Source organism: Dendrobates tinctorius, unplaced genomic scaffold, assembly GCF_039654945.1.
Source record: "Dendrobates tinctorius isolate UK_male_01 unplaced genomic scaffold, ASM3965494v1 ptg000315l, whole genome shotgun sequence".
Lineage (NCBI taxonomy): Eukaryota > Metazoa > Chordata > Amphibia > Anura > Dendrobatidae > Dendrobates > Dendrobates tinctorius.
In genome coordinates, this window is record NW_027361982.1 from 3,359,717 (window position 1) to 3,382,921 (window position 23,205).

The 23,205-nt window shown below is 46.8% G+C and overlaps 1 protein-coding gene across 2 annotated transcripts in view; it reads right to left on the minus strand.

The window, feature by feature from the left end:
• Positions 1-521: 521 nt before the first annotated feature.
• LOC141073823 (class I histocompatibility antigen, F10 alpha chain-like) overlaps positions 522-23,205 on the minus strand; it is an 86,211-nt gene continuing 63,527 nt past the window's right edge. For both annotated transcript variants that reach the window (XM_073561283.1, XM_073561282.1), the window contains exons 5-8: positions 19,333-19,428; positions 14,083-14,109; positions 1,288-1,325; positions 522-1,178 (exon numbers count right to left, since the gene is read on the minus strand). In XM_073561283.1, coding sequence (XP_073417384.1) covers positions 1,300-1,325; positions 14,083-14,109; positions 19,333-19,428 — 149 coding nt within the window. In that variant the 3' untranslated portion in view covers positions 522-1,178; positions 1,288-1,299. The remainder of the gene's footprint in view (positions 1,179-1,287; positions 1,326-14,082; positions 14,110-19,332; positions 19,429-23,205) is intronic.

Consider the following 23,205-nt stretch of genomic DNA (forward strand, 5'->3'; position numbering starts at 1 on the left):
AACTGAAAATTAGCATTAAAAAAATACAGCAAAAAATTCCTGTGTGAACTTACCCTTAATGTTTTACATTATAGAAATTAATGAGCCGGAGCTCCCTCTTGTGGTGGATTATATTGTTTTCACAATATAAAATGTTATATTGTATCGTGAGATTTTGAGGGCAAACCTCCTTCCATCAGCAAGGGCATTGAAGATGAAACATGGATGGGTCTTTCAGCATGATAATGATCCCCAGCACACTGCCAGGGCAATGAAGGAGTGGCTTTGTAAGAAGCATATGAAGGTCCTGGAGTGGCCTAGCCAGTCTCCAGATCTCAACCCCATAGAAAACCTTTGGAGGGATTTGAAAGTCCGTGTTGCCCAGCGACAGGTCCAAAGCATCACTGCTCTAGAGGAGATCTGCATGGAGGAATGGGCCAACATACCAACAACAGTGTGTGGCAACCTTGTGAAGACTTACAGAAAACGTTTGACCTCTGTCATTGCCAACAAAGGATATATAAGAAAATATTGAGATGAACTTTTGTTAATGATCAAATATTTATTTTCCACCATAACTTGAAAAATAAATCTTACCCAATCAGACAAGGTGATTTTCTGGATTTGTTTTCTCATCTTGACTCTCATAGTTGTGGTCTACCTATGATGTCAATTACTGGCCTCTCATCTTTTTAAGTGGCAGAACTTGCGCAATTGGTGGCTGACTAAATACTTTTTTTTCCCCACTGTATGTCCCCAGTCTATAAAGCCTTGGTGTCTGCTGAGACCTCACACCATAATAAATAATACATGGCTATTGATTTCTTTTTGTTTTGGACTGAAATTATTTAAACCGAAAGGTAAATTCTTCTACAAGCAAATCAGCTCAAAATGAAGGTGAGATCAGCTCATCTGTATGAAGCATCTATAGCAAATACTGAGCCAGGGAAATGTGTCCTATTATAGCTCCTATAGGGACAGAGGCATCAATAACACAATTAAATTTACTAGTAAAAAACAAGAATAAATACAAAATAATGGACAAATTGCCCTAAATGTCTTCCACACATATGGCACCTTCTTCAGGAATACGTCCCCAAGTAATTTACAAATCCTGAATGGAAATAACTAAGGAACCACGGGTGAAAGAGAAGGTGACAGCGACGTCCAATGGACACTCTGATCTTCTGTTTCTGCTCCTAGAGATTGAATGATAATAAGGATTAATTATACCACTCTTAAAGCCGCCTAGTAACCCTTCTTACAGCGGCCGAGAGTCGTTATTATCAGGATCCGATATTTACTTACAGTTATGGAGGTTTATAAGTCAGAGGAGGCATCTGAAGCTGCAAAAAAGGAGAAATGTTGTGTAAAATTACACCAGAAAAGTGGTAGAATTACCCTGATAACTAGACACAAGGTATTTCATATCTTCTCCTTTTAGCTCTGTCTGTGGAGATATACAGTATATACAAGCCTCACAACAGTTCCGATTTTTACAGTATTCCCCGCTGTCCTGGCTGGGAGTTTACTTTTCCCGCACTGCACTGATCCCATCCATTCCTCGCCCTCCCAGTGTTAGGGACGGCGGAATGCACTAAATATTAAATAATAGAAAGTGCGTTCTCCGCCCGGGGTCCACGTGCAGTAGGTGTTAAAACCGCTGCTAGACAATGGCAGACGCGCTATATGGCGGCATAGCACACGTGGGTTATACGTCACCCGATGTTCACTGGGCGTACTCTGTTGATTCACAAAGTCGCCTAAGGCATGAACATAAATGCCGAGCCTGTTGACCTCACAGGACTCAGCGATTTGCACGCACGGTATATGGTCACAGGACTAAGCCCAAGACTCAGGGCGATGCCGTCTAGACCTACCGTGCGTGCGGCGTTGCTACCGTGGACGCCAACTAGTGCTGCTACAGCAGCGCGGCTCCTGACCCAGCCGCAATGCGACAGCGCCCATGAGGGGCGCACTGTCGGACGCTAGTACTGTGGAGGATGTGCCGTGTGGCCAGTAGCTTGCCACTGACTGGCACTGACTATAACTAGATCCTTTAACGCACTCGTAATATCAGAGGGAGGGGAATCTTAATGAGTCATTCGCAGTCCATACATCCATCACCATTCACACAGTAGCAATTAGAGTCTATACTAGCCGCTCGGCCATGCGGGCCTTTTATAGCCGTGCGCTTCCGGGACCTTCCAGATCTCTGAGATGGACCAATCAGAACAGGAGAAGGACCTGAGCATGTAACTCCCGATCTCCAATGGGAGATCGCCTCGTGAGCATGCCCAGTAGCGCGACGAGAGAACTTAGCCTCTGGAGTGGCTTGCTGCAGGACAGCCTGCACTGCTATTGCTGACCCAGAGGTGGCAGCAACAACCAGTCCTACAGAGATGGTCGGAGCAGATTGTCTGGGACGCCGAGATTGCTGTGCAGGCTCCTGAGCGGTCGGTGGAGAATGGGAGACCGCTGGATGCAAGGCTCTGGATTCCCACTGTGCAGCTACAGGAACCCGACGCTTAACACCCAGATAGACCCACCACAGCCCCTCACTACTAATAAATCCCAGCAATGACATTGCTAGGCTGTTCTGTGCACAAAGGACCTGTGATGAGTTCACAGGAGGGGAGGAGTCAGGGATCTCATGATCAGGGACCTCAGTGTATGCAGGACTCTGCTGTGCTGGTTGTCATGGTGCTGGATGAGGAGAAGTTTGTGTGGGGTCAGGAGGGGTTTACAGTGTAGGTGTAGCAGAGTTGTGTGTGTACGGAGTGGAGCCGTGTGTGTACGGAGCGGAGCCGCTTGTGTATGGGGTGTGCGGAGCGGAGCTGCATGTGTACAAGGTGTACAGAGCAGAGCTGTGTGTTGTGTATGAGATGTACAGAACAGAGCCCTGTGTGTATGAAGTGTACGGAGCCGTGTGTGTATGGGGTGTACGAAACAGAGCCCTGTGTGTATGGAGCTGAGCCATGTGTGTACTGAGTGGAGTTGTGTGTGCACGAGGTGTATGGAGCAGAGCCGTATGTGTACGAGGCATACAAAGCGGAACCGTGTGTGTATGAGCTGTGCGGAGCCATGCTTATACAAAGTGTATGGTGGGAAGCATTCATACCTCCCAACTGTCCCGGATCCAATGGGACAGTCCCGATTTTGAGAGTCTGCCCCACTGTCTCGGCCGGGAGCTTACTTTTCCCACGGACACAGGAGTACATGGCGGAGCCCTGAGGAGCACTTTAAAACTTGCACGTGACGTTCCACCGGAAGTGATGTGCTCGAAGCTGACTGGAAATGAGGAAATTTCGGGAGGAGATTGTGACGGAACCATGGCGGCACTTCAGAGAATGCTTCAGATCCATCACCGTGTCCACCTCCAACAGCATGGACAGATGGATCGCCTTGGAATCGGGGATGCAGGCCATGTGAGAGGATCATGATATGTCCTGCACCGGGAGGCTCAGGAGGGCAATACAATGTGATCTGGGCTGCTAGAGTATCTTTATAGAATCTTTCTTTGTCTCTCTATGTTCTTTCTTTCCCTCTCTAATCTTTCTTTCTCTCATCTTTCTTTCTTACTCTCTCATCTTTCTTTCTCTGTTCTTTCTTTCTTTCTTTCTTTCTCTGTCTGTTTCTTTCTCTCTCTCTGTTCTTTCTATCCCTTTCTAATCTTTCTTTCTCTCCGTTTCTTTCCCTTTCTAATCTTTCTTTCTCTCCGTTTCTTTCTCTCTATCCTTTATTTCTCTCTCTAATCTTTCTTTTTTCTTTCTCTCTCTGTTCTTTCTTTCTCTCTGTTCTTTCTCTCTCTGTTGTTTCTTTCTTTCTCTCTCTCTGCTCTTTCTTTCCCCTCTTTCTTTCTCTCTATCTCTCTGTTCTTTATTTCTTTCCATTTTTTCTTTCTTTCTCTCTGTTATTTCTTTCCCCTCTATCTTTCTTTCTCTCTGTTCTTTCTTTATTTCCCTTTCTTTCTCTCTCCCGCTCTGTTCTTTATTTCTTTCCCCTGTTTCTTTCTTTCTCTGTTCTTTTTTTCTGACCCCTCTTTCTTTCTCTCTGTTCTTTCTTTTTTTCTCTGTTCTTTCTTTCTTTCTTTCCTTCACCTCTTTCTTTCTCTTTCTCTGTTCTTTCTTTTTTCTCTCTCTGTTCTTTCTTTCACTCTCTGTTCTTTCTTTCTTTCTTTCTCTCTGACACTCTGGCCTCGCTCCATCGTGCACACTCTGCTCCTGCAGTTCCTGTCTCGGCTGCTCCTCACAGCAGCTTCTCAGTCCTTCTACCCGTGTTCCTGGTTACCTACTCCAGTCCTGCCTTCAGTGTTCCTGTCGTCCTACTCCAGTCCTGCCTTGTGTTCCTGCCGTCCTACTCCAGTCCTGCCTTCAGTGTTTCTGCCGTCCTACTCCAGTCCTGCCTTCAGTGTTCCTGCCGTCCCACTCCAGTCCTGCCTTCAGTGTTCCTGTCGTCCTACTCCAGTCCTGTCTTCAGTGCTCCTGCCGTCCTACTCCAGTCTCATACTCCGGTCCATCCTGAGCCGCCCCTCTCGGTACCGGCTACCGTGGTACTCGAACCCCTGGGCCTGCTCCTAACGGTCCCTGTATAGGGGTCGGTTCCACCTGGCAGCTCGCCCGGGGTCCCTCGGTGCCACGGTCCAGAGGGTCCACTCGGAGTTCCCGCTCCTGACCACCCGCGCTAACAGTACGATCAGGCCATGGACTCCGCCGGTACTACGGCTGCTACCCAGAAAGAGTTGCTATTCCTACGGGAGAATCAGGGGCGCATTATGTCAATCATGAAGTCGATGGACACCCGTTTGTCGGCCTTACAGGTGGCCGATCCTGGAAATGCCACTCAGCTGGCCAGTCTCCAACAGGAGCTGGGTCAGCAGAAAGATACTCAAACCCACATTTTGTCCTACATGGCCTCATTTGATAGTCGTTTGTCGGCCCTCCAGGCTGCCGCTGCAGTGCCGACTCCTCCCCCTGCGTCTACTGCTCCTCCGACGCCCCGCCTCGCCAAGCCGCCTCGTTTCACCGGGGATCCCAAGCTCTGTAGGGGGTTCTTAAATCAGTGTAGTCTCCACTTTGAATGGCTGCCGCAGCAATATCCCTCGGACAGGGCCAAAGTGGCCTTCATCATGTCCCATCTGGAGGGAGAGGCCCTTTCTTGGGTAAACCCGCTCTGGGAATGTGACGACCCGGTCGTTTCGAGTCTCCCGGTTTTCCTGGATACGTTTCGTAAGGTTTTCGATGAGCCGGGCCGGTTAGCCTCTCTCACTGAGTCACTCTTTAACTTACACCAGGGCTCTCTCACGGTCGGACAGTACGCTATTCGCTTTCGCACTATTTCCTCCGAGCTCGGCTGGAATAACGCAGCTTTGGTGGGGGCATTCTGGCGCGGTCTTTCTAGTAAAATAAAGGATGAACTCGCAGGTCGAGATACCCCGTCCACCTTAGAGGACCTTATCTCGCTGGCTACCCGCATTGACCTGCGCTTCCTGGAGCGCGCTCGGGAGTCAGTGAGAGACAGGCGCTCCTCCAGGTCAGTTTCTCCTTTCACTCAGTCGGCCAGCTCACGTTCAGTCGGATCTTCTTCCCTCTCTTCGGGTGAGCCCATGCAGATAGATCATCTCAGGTTGGCCGAGTTACGTCAGAGAGAGAGACGGGCACAAGGTCTGTGCCTCTATTGCGGTCATTCGTCACACTATATCCGCACCTGTCCTAAGAGACAGGGAAACGACTCCACCTAGGTCAGGTAAGAGAGGCCTTCCTAGGTGATGATGATGATTCCTCTCAACCCCTTACGATTTCTGTGCTTTTGGTTTCAGGAGGGAGGCGTGGTTCCGAGGTGGCCTACGTGGATTCGGGCTCAGCGGGTAACTTCATTCGGCCGGAAGAGGTAGACAAATACCAAATTCCTGTAGTCACTCTATCTAACCCAATTCAGATTGCCACCGTGGATGGCAAACCGCTACAGGAGACCGTCACCTTGGTCACTGAAGAGGTGGAATTGCAAATCGGAGCCTTACATCGAGAGAAGATAGCCTTTTACGTTTTACCTAAGCTCTCTCACGCAATTCTACTCGGTCTTCATGGTTAAGGACTCATCAGCCGGTTCTCAACTGGTCTTCTGGGGAGATACTCCGCTGGGGGCACCCGTGCCAAGCTCGCTGTCTGACTCCTGTCCGCCTGGCGGCCGCTCCACGGTCACCTCCAGACCTCCCGGGGCTGCCTCCAGCTTACAGCTCCTACGCCGATGTTTTTGATTAGAAGGAAGCGGAGGTCCTTCCTCCACACCGGCCGTTTGACTGCCCAATTGAACTTGTTTCTGGCTCAACCCCCCCAAGGGGCAGAATCTACCCTCTGTCTCCCGCGGAGACCACCGCCATGTCTGAGTACGTCCGAGAGAACCTCGCCAAAGGCTTTATACGGAAATCCTCTTCGCCCGCGGGAGCCGGGTTCTTCTTCGTCAAAAAGAAGGACGGGACTCTACGGCCATGCATTGACTATAGGGGCTTGAATGAGATTACCATCAAGAACAGGTACCCTCTTCCACTCATTCCAGAACTGTTTGACCGTCTCAGAGGGGCTCGGGTCTTTACCAAGCTGGACCTCAGAGGAGCCTACAATCTGGTCCGTATCCGCGCAGGTGACGAGTGGAAGACCGCTTTCAACACTCGAGATGGCCATTACGAGTACCTGGTCATGCCCTTCGGTCTTTGCAATGCTCCTGCAGTCTTTCAAGAGTTCGTCAATGAGATCTTCCGGGATCTCTTATACTCCTGTGTGGTCGTGTACTTAGACGACATCCTCGTCTTCTCGCCGGACCTCTCGTCCCACAGAAAGAGTGTCCGCCTGGTGCTTCAGCGTCTTCGGGAGAACCGTCTGTATGCAAAGATCGAGAAATGTCTCTTCGAACAGACCTCTCTGCCATTCCTGGGATACATTATCTCCGACGCTGGTCTAAGGATGGATCCCGAGAAGTTGTCTGCCATCCTCAAATGGCCTCGCCCCGTCGGATTAAAGGCGATACAACGATTCCTCGGGTTCGCCAACTATTACCGGCAATTTGTCTCCCACTTCTCCGCGATCACAAGACCCATTTCTGTGTTCACCCGTAAAGGGTCTACTTCCAAGGATTGGTCTCCTGAGGCAGAGGAGGCCTTTCTGACCCTAAAACAGGCTTTCTCCACGGCTCCGGTCCTGCATCGCCCTGAGAGCGATCGACCTTTTGTACTCGAGGTGGACGCTTCCTCGACTGGTGCCGGGGCGGTGCTGTCCCAGAGAACCGCCTCCGGTCGCCTGCACCCTTGTGGCTTCTTCTCGAAGGCCTTTTCTCCATCCGAGTGTAACTACTCGATCGGTGACCGGGAACTTTTGGCCATCAAGTTGGCCTTGGAGGAATGGCGCCACCTCCTGGAGGGAGCTGTCCATCCTTTTGTCATCTTCTCGGACCACAAGAATCTGGCCTATCTCCAGTCCGCCCAGAGACTAAACCCTCGCCAGGCCAGATGGTCTTTATTTTTTGCCCGATTTGATTTCGAGCTCCGATTCCGTCCCGGCAACAAGAATTCCAAAGCCGACGCCCTGTCCAGGGTCTTCCAACCACACGAATCCACGGAGGAACCGTCACATATCATTGATCCCACTAGGATCATCACCGTGGCTCCAGTGAACTGGCTTACTCCTCCGCCTGGCAAGACGCTTGTGCCAGAGGATCTCAAGCAAAAGGTTCTTCTATGGGGGCACTCCTCCAAACTGGCCGGCCATGCCGGAACTAAAAAGACCCTTGACCTTATCAAACGTCACTACTGGTGGCCCTCACTTCGCCAAGATGTACTCGACTTTGTGGCTTCTTGTCCATCCTGTGCAAAAAACAAGGTGCCACGGAGATCTCCGTCCGGCTTGTTGCTTCCGTTGCCTGTTCCTACGGTTCCTTGGGAGAACATCGCCATGGATTTCATCACCGACCTACCCTGCTCTGCGGGCTGCACAGTCATCCTGGTGGTGGTGGATCGTTTTTCCAAGATGGCTCACTTCATCCCTCTGCCCGGTCTTCCCTCAGCGCCAGAGCTGGCCGAAATCTTCATTCATCAAGTCTTCAGGCTTCATGGACTACCTCGACGCATTGTGTCTGACCGAGGGGTTCAGTTTATCTCCAAGTTCTGGCGTTCGCTTTGTAAGCTCATGAACGTTTCCCTCGACTTCTCCTCGGCCTACCATCCACAGTCCAACGGACAAGTAGAGCGTACCAACCAGACGCTTACGGGATACTTACGCCACTTCTCTAACGCCCACCAGAACGATTGGGTCAACCTACTCAGCTGGGCAGAGTTCGCTTATAACAACCATGCTGGTGAGTCTTCGGCCAAGTCTCCGTTTTTCATTGTTTTTGGCAGACATCCTGGTGTTCCTCTTCCGATAACCCCTGCCTCTGAGGTACCCACGGCCAATGCCTTGTCCTCGGAATTTTCTAAGATTTGGGCTGAGACCAACACATCACTCAAGAGATCCGCTGATCAGATGAAGAACTATGCAGACAAAAAGAGGTTGGATTCTCCTCCGTATCGTGTTGGCGACAAGGTCTGGCTCTCCTCCAAATTCGTCCGACTAAAACTGCCCTCCTACAAGTTGGGTCCACGCTACATTGGTCCGTTTGAAATTCTGGGACGTATTAACGAAGTTGCCTACAAATTGAGGTTGCCTGCTTCGCTCCGGATCCCGAACACCTTTCACGTCTCTCTCCTGAAGCCTGTGGTGCTGAATCGTTTCCATTCCTCGCTTGATCTTGGTCCTCAGCCGGTGGGTGCCGACAACATTTTTGAAGTGCAGGACATCCTCGCTGTGAAAAGGGTTAGAGGTAGGACTTTCTTTCTCGTTGATTGGAAGGGCTTTGGTCCTGAGGAGAGATCCTGGGAGCCTCGGGAGAATATTAATGCTCCCCGTATCCTCAAGAGGTTTCTTGTTAACCTCCGGGGGGGACGGCTTAGGGGAGGGGGTACTGTTACACCGCTCCGCCATACTCACCCGGCCTCCGCTCCCACGCCGCAGTCGCCCTCCGCTCCCACGCGCAGCCTCTCTCCACCCGACAGCCGCGGCGGTCACCTGAGACAGGCCCGCGACCGATGCCTTCCCTGCATGCTATGCGCATGCGCCATAGGCCGCGGCCGCGCCTCCTTCCTGCTTCTTATGCTCCGGCTGTGCCCTGACCCGGAAGCACCTTTGGACCAATGGCTGACCAGACGGGGCCATATCAGGCCGCTTCCCCCTGAGGGAGGCGCCTGATCGTTGTGTTTCCTGACACTCTGGCCTCGCTCCATCGTGCACACTCTGCTCCTGCAGTTCCTGTCTCGGCTGCTCCTCACAGCAGCTTCTCAGTCCTGCTACCCGTGTTCCTGGTTACCTACTCCAGTCCTACCTTCAGTGTTCCTGTCGTCCTACTCCAGTCCTGCCTTGAGTTCCTGCCGTCCTACTCCAGTCCTGCCTTCAGTGTTCCTGCCGTCCTACTCCAGTCCTGCCTTCAGTGTTCCTGCCGTCCCACTCCAGTCCTGCCTTCAGTGCTCCTGTCGTCCTACTCCAGTCCTGTCTTCAGTGCTCCTGCCGTCCTACTCCAGTCTCAGTCTTACTCCGGTCCATCCTGAGCCGCCCCTCTCGGTACCGGCTACCGTGGTACTCGAACCCCTGGGCCTGCTCCTAACGGTCCCTGTATAGGGGTCGGTTCCACCTGGCAGCTCGCCCGGGATCCCTCGGTGCCACGGTCCAGAGGGTCCACTCTCGGAGTTCCCGCTCCTGACCACCCGCGCTTACACTTTCTTTCTCTTTCTCTCTGTTCTTTCTTTCCTCTCTTTCTTTCTCTCTGTCTGTTTTTTTTCTTTCCCCTCTTTCTTTCTCTCTCTGTTCTTTCTTTATTTCTTTCCCCTCTTTCTTTCTCTCTACTGCTCTGCTTTTTCTTTCTCTTTCTTTCTTTCCCTTCTTTCTTTCTCTCTCTTTTCTTTTTTCTGTCCCCTCTTTCTTTCTCTCTTTAATCTTTCACTCTCTCTTCTTTCTTTCTTTGTTTCTTTCTCTCTATGTTCTTTCTTTCCCCTCTTACTTTCTCTCTCTTTGTTCTTTCTGTTTCTTTCACCTCTCTTTCTCTGTTCTTTTTTTCTGCCCCCTCTTTCTTTCTTTCTCTGTTCTTTCTTTCATTCCTTTCTTTCCCCTCTTTCTTTCTCTCTCCCTCTCTGTTCTTTCTTTCTCCTCTTTCTTTCTCTCTCTTCTTTTATTCTGTCCCCTTTCTTTCTCTCTCTCTGTTCTTTCTTTCACTCTCTGTTCTTTATTTCTCTCTTTTCTTTATTTCTATCTCTCCTTTCTTTCTCTCTTTGTTTTCTTTTTTCTCTCTCTCTGTTCTCTCTTTCTTTTCCTCAGTACCAATCAGTGTGACCACAGTACCAGTCACTGTGCCCATAATGTCAGCCACTGTGCCCTCAGTACCAGTTGGTGTGATCAGCAGTGCTAAATGGGTGCGGTCAGGGCGTGGACATGGGTGCAACTAGTTGTGAAATGGGTGTGGTCGGGGCGTGGCCTAAAATTTGCAGCAGCGCACTGCGTGCACCGCAGATTTTGTACCTTTTTCCCTTCTTCAAAAGTTGGGAGGAATGAGTATATAGCACAGAGAGAGAGAAAGAGAGAGACACACACACACACATGGACAGAGAGAGAGACACAGAGAAAGAGTGAGAGACACAGAGAGAGACAGGGAGACAGAGAGAGTGATAGACACAGAGAGAGAGTCAGAGAGACACATATACACACACTCACAGAGACACAGAAAGAGACACTCTGCAGTGAGGAACACTCACTTCAAGAGACTGTCTGATCTCCTCCCAGACTTCACCTCCACGGAGGAGGAAGAGAAACTGGAGATAATACTGGGGGAAGAAGAAAGTGCAGTGGCCATAGCAGTGGAATATGTCAGTGCCTGCCACAGACTAAGAGGAGGCTGATTTGTCATGGACTCCTATACCCCACCATGGACATGTCCCTATCACCAAATTAAGAGGAGACTGATATGTCATGGACTCCTATACCCCATCCTGGACATGCCCCTATCCTTTAAAAGGAGCCTGATATATCCTGGACCTCTATACATATGACCCCCTACCCCCCCCCCCCCCCCCGTTCCCCTATTTTTACCATTTGCTTGGGGAGTGCTAATAAAGCTCATTTGATTTGAATTGAATTGAGACACAGAGAGACACACACACAGAGACAAGGAGACAGACACAGAGAGAGTGAGAGACACAGAGAGAGAGCGTGAGAGACACAGAGAGAGATAGAGAGCGAGAGACAGAGAGAGACAGACATCACCCTGGCACAACATCCTGTCAAACATTCACCACCTGTATGATGACAAACATCTCAACAACCAAGGAGTCAACCTTCTTGTCAAAGAACTTAAGGACATAGTACTCAACAGAGTCCCCATGCCAAGAACCCATACAAACCAAAAACCTGTAGAAAGAGCACCGCCAACTAACAGACCTAAAACAGAATTTGCTCAACAAACTGGAAACTGCAACCTGTGTGCCAAACTAGCCCATGAGAGACACAAACCATGGAAGACACCACCCACTCCACACAGAGTGAAGCAGAGCAGTGACCTGGCAGAAATAAAGACCATGCTCAGCTCCATGTGCAAGAAACATGTGACTGGATCAATTTCCTACAATGCTTACAAAAAGCCACCAGTCAGCAATTCAAGATGTCCTATGCAGGGCAGCCCATTACAAGGTATACAGCTACACAATGTCAGCCCTAATCATCAGTAGCTGGAACATCCGGGGCCTGAACCCTTCAGCCCTCGGATGCAAGACAAACGACCCAGACTTTAACCAAAGACTGAAAAACATTGATATACAGATCCTCCTTGAAACATGGACTAAGGCAAATAATGAATCCTATGCCCCCACCGGATACAGGGAAATCTCTATCTCCGCCCTGAAAAACAAAAACATCAAACAGGGCCGGAGCTCAGGAGGAATATTAGTCTGGTACAAAGAGGAGCTCCATGAACATATCAGAGCAGCGAAGAGAGGAGACAGCCACAACTTGATAAGAATAAGCCGCTCCATCCTCACCTCCCAGGCCGACGTCTACCTCTGTGCAGCGTACATAGCGCCTCCAGAGTCTCAATACTTCAACCCAGACAGCTTTGAGACCCTAAAGACTGAAGGTGCCCACTTCCAGACACTGGGCAAGGTTCTCATCTATGGAGACCTCAACGCAAGAACGGGAAGGGAAAGAGACTACCTGACCACTGATGGAAACATCTATATATTTGGAGCAGATACCGACTGTGACAACCCAGTGCACACCGACAGGAACAGCTACGATAGTTAATAAAAGTGGCAGAACACTGTTGAACCTATGCTGAAGCCTTAGACTTCATATCCTCAATGACGGCACCAAGGGAAACTCATTGGGAAGACATACCCTAAACTCCCATGTGGGCAGCAGTGTGATAGACTATGCCATCACAGATATGGACCCTACAAATATTGGTGCTCTTATAGTCACCCCACAAACACATCTGTCAGACCACAACCAACTGCTCCTATAAATCAAATCCACAAATAAATCACCCTCAGATGCTTCCCCGGGAGTCACCAAACGTAGTGATTGATGAATTCATGTCTGAAGCGAAACAGGCTGAAGGAAATGTCATTTAGTGAGATCAGACCTGGAAGGAACTGGGAAGAAGTCTATTACAGTCCGGTCTGGGTGTGTACTGCACAGAAGTGACAACAAGCAAGGGAAAGATTAGGAAGCAAGCAAATGTTATGATGTACCATCTGTGGATGTAACGTGCAAAATCTTAAGTAAAGCAAGTGTTAAAGTTGTCTTGGACTGTGTCTCCATTGATGGGGGTCGCCTAGAAGTGGGACCGTTATGGCCTGGGAAGTGCCCGGGTGAAGATGGATCTGGAGACGCAGGTATACCAAGTAGCATAGTGTTATTTCATGTAGGGGAAGGGCTGGACGCAGCTGCCACCAGAGTACAGGTCACAACTACAGTCCTGGCCCTCCCTTACAAGAGAGTGAGAGACACAGAGAGACACACACACAGAGAGCGAGACAAAGAGAGAAAGAGTGAGAGACATAGAGACAGAGACACAGAGTGAAACACAGAGAAAGAGTGAGACACAGAGAGAGACAGAGAGACACAGAGAAAGACAGAGAGAGACACAGGGAGAATGACAGTCACATAGAGAGAAAGTGGGAGACAGAGTGAGACACAGAGAGTGAGAGACATAAAGAGACACACACATAGAGAGAGACATAGAGACACACAGAGAGAGACGCAGAGTTAGACAGAGAGAGTGCCTCCCTACCGTCCCCCCCCGTCCCCCTATTATTGCCATTTGTTTTGGCAATGCTAACATGTACTTAGTCCCGCCAATAAAGATCATTTGAATTAAATTGAGTGAGAAACAGTGAGAGAGACGCACAGAGAGAGACATACAGAGAGACACACACACAGAGAGACACACAGACACACACAGAGACACACATACAGAGACACACACACAGAAACACACACAGAGATATACATAGAGAGACAAACACACACAGAAAAAAATGCTAGCCACCCAGGTGTAGAACAGGCTCAATAGCTAGTATTATAAAAGTTGAGGACTGGGCAGCCGCCTCCGGTAGTGATATTACTACACTATCTGCCATCACAGTGGCGGTGCGGTGGAGGGAAGGACATCTCCAGCGCTGCGGTGCAGCAGAGAAGATCTCTAGATATTCTTTGTACTTTCTAATCTATGGCTGATCCTTACAACTTCCAGCAGTGCTAAAACCTATCTAACCCTCATCACACCAGTACTAAGTGCCCCGGACTAATAAAGTACCACATATAACCATCACATACATTACCGCACTTAGTATAAGTATAATAGCGGTCACACTCCCAAGACATACTGAGGGGTAATTGTGAGTCCCGATGGGACAGTGACGACAATGATGTCTGGAATTAATGGCGCTAAATAAATGAGTAAAATAAACAAATCTATGTATATTAGACCCATAACAGTGACTGTCGGGATCAGAGCCCGGAGCAGAATACTCACTGTCAGCTGCCATGTAATTCTGGTTTCCTGAAATAAGAGGAAATGGGATTAAATACATAAAACTGAGGAACACATGAGCTTTAAGACACTTACAAAGACCCTCTTTCCTTCTGAATATATAAGTAGGAATTTTCTACAGATAACATGAACATGCAGACGTCTTATTTCTCTAATTTCTCATGGGTTGATGTGCGATTCTCTCGTCTTTCCTCAGCTCGTGGTCATTGCCTCTGATCTGTGGCTGTAGGTCCCAAGATTGTAGAATAACTAATAAAGACTTACAGTGGGGGAAATAAGTATTTGATCCCTTTCTGATTTTGTAAGTTTGCCCACTGACAAAGACACAAATAATCTATACTTTTAAGGGTAGGTTAATTTTAACATTGAGAGATAGAATATCAAAAGTAAAATCCAGAAAATCACATTGTATAAATTATATAAATTTATTTGCATTTTGCAGTGAGAAATAAGTATTTGATCCTCTACCAACCATTAAGAGTTCTGCCTCCTACAGGCCAGTTAGACGCTCCTAATCAACTCGTTACCTGAATTAAAGACAGCTGTCTTACATAGTCACCTTTATAAAAGACTCCTGTCCTCAGACTCAAATAATCAGTCAGACTCTAACCTCTACAATATGGGTAAGACCAAAGAGCTTTATAAGGATGTCGGGGACAAGATCATAGACCTGCGCAAAACTAGAATAGGCTACAAAATCATAAGTAAGACGATGGGTGAAAAGGAGATAACTATTGGTGCAATAGTAAGAAAATGGAAGAAATACAAAATGACTGTCAATCGACATCGATCTGGGGCACCATGCAAAATCTCACTTTATGAGGTATCCTTGATCATGAGGAAGGTGAGAGAACAGCCTAAAACTACACAGGGGGAACTTATTAATGATCTCAAGGCAGCTGGGACCACAATCACTAAGAAAACCATTGGTAACACAGTACGCCGTAAAGGTTTAAAATCCAGCAGTGCCTGCAAGGTCCACCTGCTCAAGAAGGCACATGTGCAGGCTAGTCTGAAGCTTGCCAATGAACATCTAGATGATTCTGTGAGTGACTGTGAGAAGGTGCTGTGGTCAGATGAGACAAAAATTGATCTCTTTGGCATTAACTTAACTCGCCGTGTTTGGAGGAAGAGAAATGTTGCCTATGATCCAAAGAACACCATCCCCTCTGTCAAGCATGGAGGTGGAAACATTATGTTTTGGGGGTGTTTCTCTGCTATGGGCACAGGACTACTTCACCGCATCAATGGGAGACTGGATGGAGCCATATACCGTAAAATCCTTTGTGATAACCTCTTTCCCTCCACCAGGACATTAAAAATGGGTGATGGCTGGGTTTTCCAGCAAGAAAATGACCCAAAACATACAGCCAAGGCAACAAAGGAGTGGCTCAAAAAGAAGCACATTAAGCATACCTCCCAACTTTTGAAAAAGAGAAAGAGGGACAAAGGCTGTAGTGCACACAGTGGCAAATTTTAGGCCATGTCCTTGACCACACCCATTTCACAAGTAGTCACACCCATATACACTCCCCAACCATACCCATTTAGCACTGGTGATCACACTGACTGGTACTGAGGGAACAGTAATTGGTACTGAGGAAAAGAAAGAAAGAACAGAGAAAGAAAGAGGGGAAAGAAAGAGAGCAGAGAGAGAGAAAGAACAGAGAGAGAAAGAAAGAAAGAGAGAAAGAAAGAAAGAGAGGAAAGAAAGAACAGAGAGGGAGAAAGAAAGGGAAAAGAAAGAAAGAACAGAGAGAGAGAAAGAACATAAAAAGAAAGAATGAACAGAGAGAGAAAGAAAGAGGGGAAAGAAAGAACACAGAGAGAAAGAATGAACAGAGAGAGAAAGAAAGAACAGATAGAGAAAGAAAGAAAAGAGAAAGAAAGCTTGAACAGAGTGAAAGAAAGAATAGAGAGAGAGAAAGAAAGAGGGGAAAGAAAGAACAGAGAAAGAAAGAAAGAAAGAAAGAGGGGAAAGAACAGAGAGAGAAAGAAAGAATAGGGAAAGAAAGAATGAACAGAGAGAGAAAGAATAGAAAGAGAGAAAGAAAGAGGGAGAAGAAAGAAAGAGGGGAAAGAAAGAAAGAACAGAGAGGGAGAAAGAAAGAACAGAGAGAAAAAGAAAGAAAGAAGGGAAAGAAAGAACAGAGAGAGAGAAAGAAAGAACAGTTTGTCACTGAGGACTCTGACCTCTAGCCTTGCTCCCTGCAGCAGACAGGCGCTGGCATCATTCTGACCCCCCCGGTATGACATGCCCCGGCCCAGAAATGACATCATACCTGGAGGGAGCCCATACAGTCTAGCAACCCGAGCAGATGCAGGAGAGGAGCGACTTCAGGACATGTGATGAGGTCACAGTCATGTGACCGGTCACGTGAGCCGGGGAAGGCTTCTGTTCTGGAGTGTGCTGTGCATAGAGGGAATTGTATGGCGATCAGTGCACAGCACCTTCTGAAATGACAGGTGGGCGTGGCGGCTGATTCGCAGTGCGGGAAAATTACAATCCCGGGCGGGACAGCGGGTGGGAGTGTCATAACCGGGACTGTCCTGCTGGATCCAGGACAGTTGGGAACCCTGACATTATGGTCATGCAGTGACCTAGCCAGTCTCCAGACCATAATCCCATAGAAAACTTATGGAGGGAGTTAAAGCTCCGAGTTGCCAAGCAACAGCCTCAAAATATTAATGATTTAAAGATGATCTGCAAAAAAGAGTGGACCAAAATTCCTCCTCACATGTGGTTTAATCTCATCATCAACTACAGAAAATGTCTGCTGTGCTTGCCAACAAGGGTTTTGCCACCAAGTATTAAGTCTTGTTTGACAGAGGGATCAAATACTTATTTCTCAGTGCAAAATGCAAATAAATTTATATAATTTATACAATGTGATTTTCTGGATTTTATTTTTGATATTCTATCTCTCAATATTAAAGTTAATCTACCCTTAAAATTACACACTGTTCATGTCTTTGTCAGTGGGCAAACTTACAAAATCAGCAAAGGATCAAATACTTATTCTCCCCACTGTAAGTATGATTTGATCTGTTCTTTCTTTGGCTTCATTCAGACATTCGGGTGACACATTTGGCTGATGTCCTTGTTTTCTCAGACAGCACATTGACCAGTTTATTGATCCGATAACAGGTCGGTGTGTCTGCTCTGCGAGGCTCTGAGACCGTCTGATTCTCATACATTTTACAAATCAGATTCGTTCATTAAAGAAAATGTGAATCCACTAAAATGGATGAAAAATGGAAGACATCCTGATCCACAAAGAGTCAATAGCTAAAAAAAGTTCAGACAGTCTTAATGCCTTCAGTTTTTAAAAACAAATGAGGAGAAAAAGAGGGTGAAACACTGATACAAACCGTACAAGAAACAGAAGACACAAGGACGTAAACGGCCCATCTTACACAGATGTGTGACTGTAGCTTCAGGCCAAGATCATCCAAGTGTAAGAAATATCAACTGATCTTCATTCACAGAAAAACTGACCATTTTCATTCGTATGATCATCCATATTCAATCCGTGTGTCATCCGAAGGATCATCCATATTCCCTCCATGTGTCATCAGGATTATCATCCATACTCCCTGCGTGTGTCATCAGTATTATCATCCATACTCCCTCTGCGTGTCATCAGTATTATCACCCATATTCCCTCTGTGTGTCATTAGTATGATCATCCATACTCCCTCTGCGTGTCATCAGTATTATCACCCATATTCCCTCTGTGTGTCATTAGTATGATCATCCATACTCCCTGTGTGTCATCCGTATTATCATCCATACTCCCTCTGTGTTGTCTTCAGTATTATCATCCATGCTCCCGCTGTGTGTCATCAGTATGATCATCCATGCTCCCTCTGTGTCATCTTCAGTATCATCATCCATATTCCCTCCGTGTGTCATCAGTATGATCATCCATACTCCCTCTGTGTGTCATCAGTATTATCACCCATATTCCCTGTGTGTGTTATTAGTATGACCATCCATACTCCCTCCATGTGTCATCCGTATCATCCATACTCCCTCTGTATTGTCTTCAGTATTATCATCCATGCTCCCGCCGTGTGTCATCAGTATGATCATCCATGCTCCCTCTGTGTCGTCTTCAGTATCATTATCCATATTCCCTCCGTGTGTCATCAGTATGATCATCCATACTCCCTCTGTGTGTCATCTGTATGTCAGTTTTTTTCATCCGTAGTTTATGTTAATAATTGCAATGTATCTATAATAAATGGACGCACTATGTACGGGATGCGGCTTTCTCAACTTTAACCCTTATACTTGAATACTTGAATATGTGCATCTCATCCAAAAACCAGAAGAGACTGGAGTATGCTGAGATTTTTCAACACATGGACCATGTGAAAAAACTGTCATGTAGACGGCCCTGTGCAATAACATTGGTCAGCGTGCTGTACAATTTTAATATGGACAGCATTCATACGTCTGAACGAGCTCTTAGGTTGCGCTCATATATGTCCATTGTATCACTATGTATTTTTTAAGCCTGATGTGACTGAATGGATCATAACTGATGGCAAAACGTATGTAAGGGCCTGTGCAGACGACGTCTTTGTTCCAGTGGCAGAGTCGTCAAGCTTTTCTTTTCCTGATGCCGATTGCTGGTGACTTTGCTGCAGTTTTTTGTATCTTTTCTGCGTTTTCCATTATACCGTTGAGTGGCATTTTAGTGGAAAAATGATCATTACTTCTTTTAACCACTTCAAGGTTTCCAAACCTTGAAATGGTTAAAAAACGTAAGAAAATGAACGTGTGCGCAGCAATGTTGTTTTTACATTGCTGTGTACTATGTTCATTTTTTGCCGCAGTTTGGCAGCGCTTGTTCATGCGGATTTCAGGCAGAATCCACCTGAAAAAGGAATACCCTTAAAATACATCACTATTTACGACGAGGCACTGGACCTGAGTCAGGTCCGAACTTTACATAAAACGTTGTGATCGAGCCCCTGGTCTGGTACTCGCACCTGTTCAGTGTAAAAACTGATAACCCTGACAGGTGGGAATGATTGCTCCATACACGGCATCATTGGTAAACCCTGGATGGAATAACGACTCAGTGCCAGCCACAATGTGAACACAGCCTTAGAGTACTCTTTAAGATTGCAGTAGTTTGAAAGGTCTTTGCTGTGTGTAGAGCGATGATCCCCTAATTCGTGGTGGTCTGGCTACACAGAGCCCTTTATTTCTGTACTTACTTATATATAGAATAACTCCAGCAATGACAGGTGTGAGAATAAGAACGATGGAGACCACAGTGATGACCACAGTCAGATATGAGGCCTGTGGAGATTCTAAAGGATTAAACAAAGAGAACATGATATAATGCTCTGAAATGACCTATGTACACATATTCATCAATTTCTGAGAAGCTAATGTCGCCTTCCTGACTGAAACTGTCAGTGCACTTTGTAAGGAGAGAACCCAGTGAGCAGGAAAAGCACAGACCATCCCAGGCCCCGCAACCAATGCAACTTTGGGGGGAGCAGGACCGGTCTCATTTCTCCCTTCGCGCCAAATTATCTCCTTACAGTGCGCTCTCTTACCGGCTTATCATTTCTCATCAGAGCTGGCGAGGGAGCCCACTGTAACTGTGCATTGAAAACAATATTGCACAATTACACGATCCTACTGAGCATATGTTGGAATTAACAACTGAAGCATGTCTAGGAGAGCAAAGACTAGCCCAGGCCCTGAAACAGACATATTGACGATGCCTCGTTTCAAGGTAGGGAGAGAGGCTAAAATAAAATAAAACAGACAGAGTACAGAGGGAACGCTTCTCCCCTCTGCAAATCTCTTCATTGGCTCCCAGTCCCTCAGCGTATCCAGTTCAAATTACTAATACTGACCTACAAGGCCATCTATAACCTGTCTCCCCCATATGTCTCTGAACTAATCTCCCGAGACCTTCCCTCACGTAATCTCCGGTCCTCCCAAGACCTCCTTGTCTCCTCCACACTTATTCGCTCCTCATCCAACCGCCTTCAAGACTTCTCCCGAATTGCCCCTATCCTCTGGAATTCTTTGCCCCAACAAGTCCAACTATCAACCACATTTGGATCCTTCAGACGGAACCTGAAAACCCACCTCTTCAAGAAAGCCTACAGCCTGCAATGACCCCACTACCTCCTTCTCTCTCACCACTACCGGAGATATCACCTCAACCAACACTGGAACTGCTGCAACCCACCAACCTACTGTCTTTTTCCCCACCATCCTGTAGAATGTAAGCCCGAAAGGGCAGGGTCCTCTCTCCTCTGTATCAGTCTGTCATTGTAAGTTTGTTTACTGTGATATCTGTAATTTGTATGTAACCCCTTCTCATGTACAGCACCATGGAATCAATGGTGCTATATAAATAATAATAATAATGATGAAATTATATTAGAAAAGCATTAAGATTATTACAATTAAAAGTCCGATATTTAGGATTAAATCAGTGTTAGTTTTAGACCACCCTTTTAACCCTTACAGTATTACTACTGTAAATTTATCAACATTTTTTCCAAGATTATTAAACCATTGAGTGACTTGACTAAAAAGGGGGCTGATGCGGTTAGCTGGATACCTGAGGCAGTCCAAGCTTATACTGGCTTAGAGGAAAGCTTCTTATCTGACCCTGTGTTGGTCCAACAGGACCTAGAGTGTCCACGGACCACACAAATCTGACTTATGTAGAACCAATCAATGGACGACTAAACCATAGGGTAACAAGACAGACTTTGTTCTTTTCTGGATTTGATTTTGTAATAACATTCAGACCTGACACTAAAAAAAAAAGCAGAGGCACTTTGCTGAAGTTTCTGTCTGTCTTAGACTTAGGACTCTGAACAGGTTTCTATCCTTGCGGCTATACCATAGTTGTGTTCTCTGTTTCTCTAATTATCATTGAAGAGATTTTCCTAGATCTTGCAAACTAGCCCCAGAAAATACTTGGATTCAAAAATAGTTTGTTCCGCTCAGCTCCATCTGTGAGTCCTAAAGAAATCCCATGACTCAGTACTTGCAGGTCATCCTGGGAGGGTCAATCAAACATGGAAGCTTGGCAGCTCTAAATGGGGTTTCCAAGCACAGACTTTGTACAAACTATTCTGCTTAGCAGGCACCGTGCCCTTCACCCTTTAACCCTTATATTGGGATCTGGACATACAACAGGCTCATTTCACTAGTGTTCATGCAGTAGCTGCTGGCCAGTGGAGTGAGCTGGCTGAGAAGAATCGAATAGCCAGGTCAAAACCAGGGAGGCTAGTTACAGGATAACATCAGGAGACTGAGACAAAGTCAGGAGATAACCGAGGTCAGAAGAAGGAGGATAGAGTCAGAGACAAATCAATGGTTAAATTAGTTCAGGGTCAGCAACAGGTATCAAACAAGCTGGGTCATATAACTGGGTGAAGCAGGAGACAAGGACCAGGGTCAGGATAAACTTTTGTATATCTGTCAACACCCAGCAGTATATAGTAGGGTGTGGCGCTGCCCCACTGACTACAGAAATAGCTTCTCTACTGTGCACGCACTCCTTCTGCATAGTTGGATGGTGCTACAGGTTCAGTGAATCCAGTATTCAGGGCCAGACTGTCCATCTGGCAACTCTGGAAAATGCCAGAAGGGCCTGTCTGGTCATGGGCTGCGTTGTCTGCTTTGTTGTTAACAGAATCAGTGTTCTCACGATACCCATACTGTTAAGAGTTGTGCATCCAAAACGAACAGAAGCTAAGTCTAAAATTGTAAATCTTTATTGCAAAAATTGTTCATAAAAACATGAAACATATAAAATGGAGGACACGACAAATAGGTCACCGCACCATAGGGTGAATAGCAGAGTCAGCAATGCATGTTAAATGGATATATCTATGGAGATATATTATAAATTAATCATATGCATTATACAAAGCGATCAAGAATGCGCCATAATTTAGGCCATAAAAATATGTAAACATGTGCCAATAATTATTATGTGATTAATGTACATATGTACAAGATGAATCAATAATAAACTCCATTGAAAAACAGTGAAATGAATGTCTATCATATAACCAACCAGGGGTAACTATTATCCAGAGCTACATAAGAATAATTACATGCTAGTGCAGATAGTGATAGGATATATTGTTAAATAAACTCCGAGGCTGGAGATGGAGAGAGACATTGATGTATAGTCATGGCATATTTACCTTAGGTGCGGGTAGGGGTCCTATATTCTAGATGGCTCCTGAGCATCAGAGGAGGGGGAGAATTTCAGACAGGATAAACAGGAGATCGATATACTTTGGGCAGAAATTCGTTAACCAATTGGTATCCCAAAGAGCGGAGGACGTTTCAGACGAAAAGTTACAAGGTTAATGACCTCAATTACTTCATGTGGATCAATAAATTTATAAATTTGGGCTGCAGCTTGGCAGAAAGAGCTGAAAGTTTCATGTTTTTGGTAGATAACCACACCGATGTCTCTCAGTAGTAGATGAGGTCTGTCTTCTCTGTGCCTCTCTCAAGTTCTCTCTGACTTCAGACCAGATTCGCTTTCTCCTATTTATTTCAGATTTATTTTTTATTTTTGGAATACCATGTAGACATACAATACGCTAGATTAATAACTTACATAAGGGTGGGGAGTAAGGTCATTTGGAGACGGGAACAAAGTGACACGGTGTACGAAGTATGTCAACCGCGACTCAAACAGAAGTTTTCCCATCAAGAGGATGGAAATATCAGTAATAAAGTCCATTGAGAGATGGATCCAGGAACTTTTAAGGATAAAGAAATACACTGCGCTATACTTGGAAATGAAAGGTATTGTGCCGCCCTTGAGCCACTGTCTTATTGCCAGTGTGATGTCACGCTAGCCTCGCCCCCACAACACGCCGCCTCCCTCAGCGTTGCTCTCGGCCGGAGCGCGCGAGGCATCGGTGGTCTCCACGTGTATACGCAGCAGCAGCCCCCACGCTGAGCACCCAGCCTGCCTCACTGAGCACTAGCCTTGCAAGTAAGTGCACCAGACCCAGCACCCCGTTCCACTAGCGGGCACAAGCTGTCACTAACGCTCATCTACCTTACAGTGCCTGTGCTAT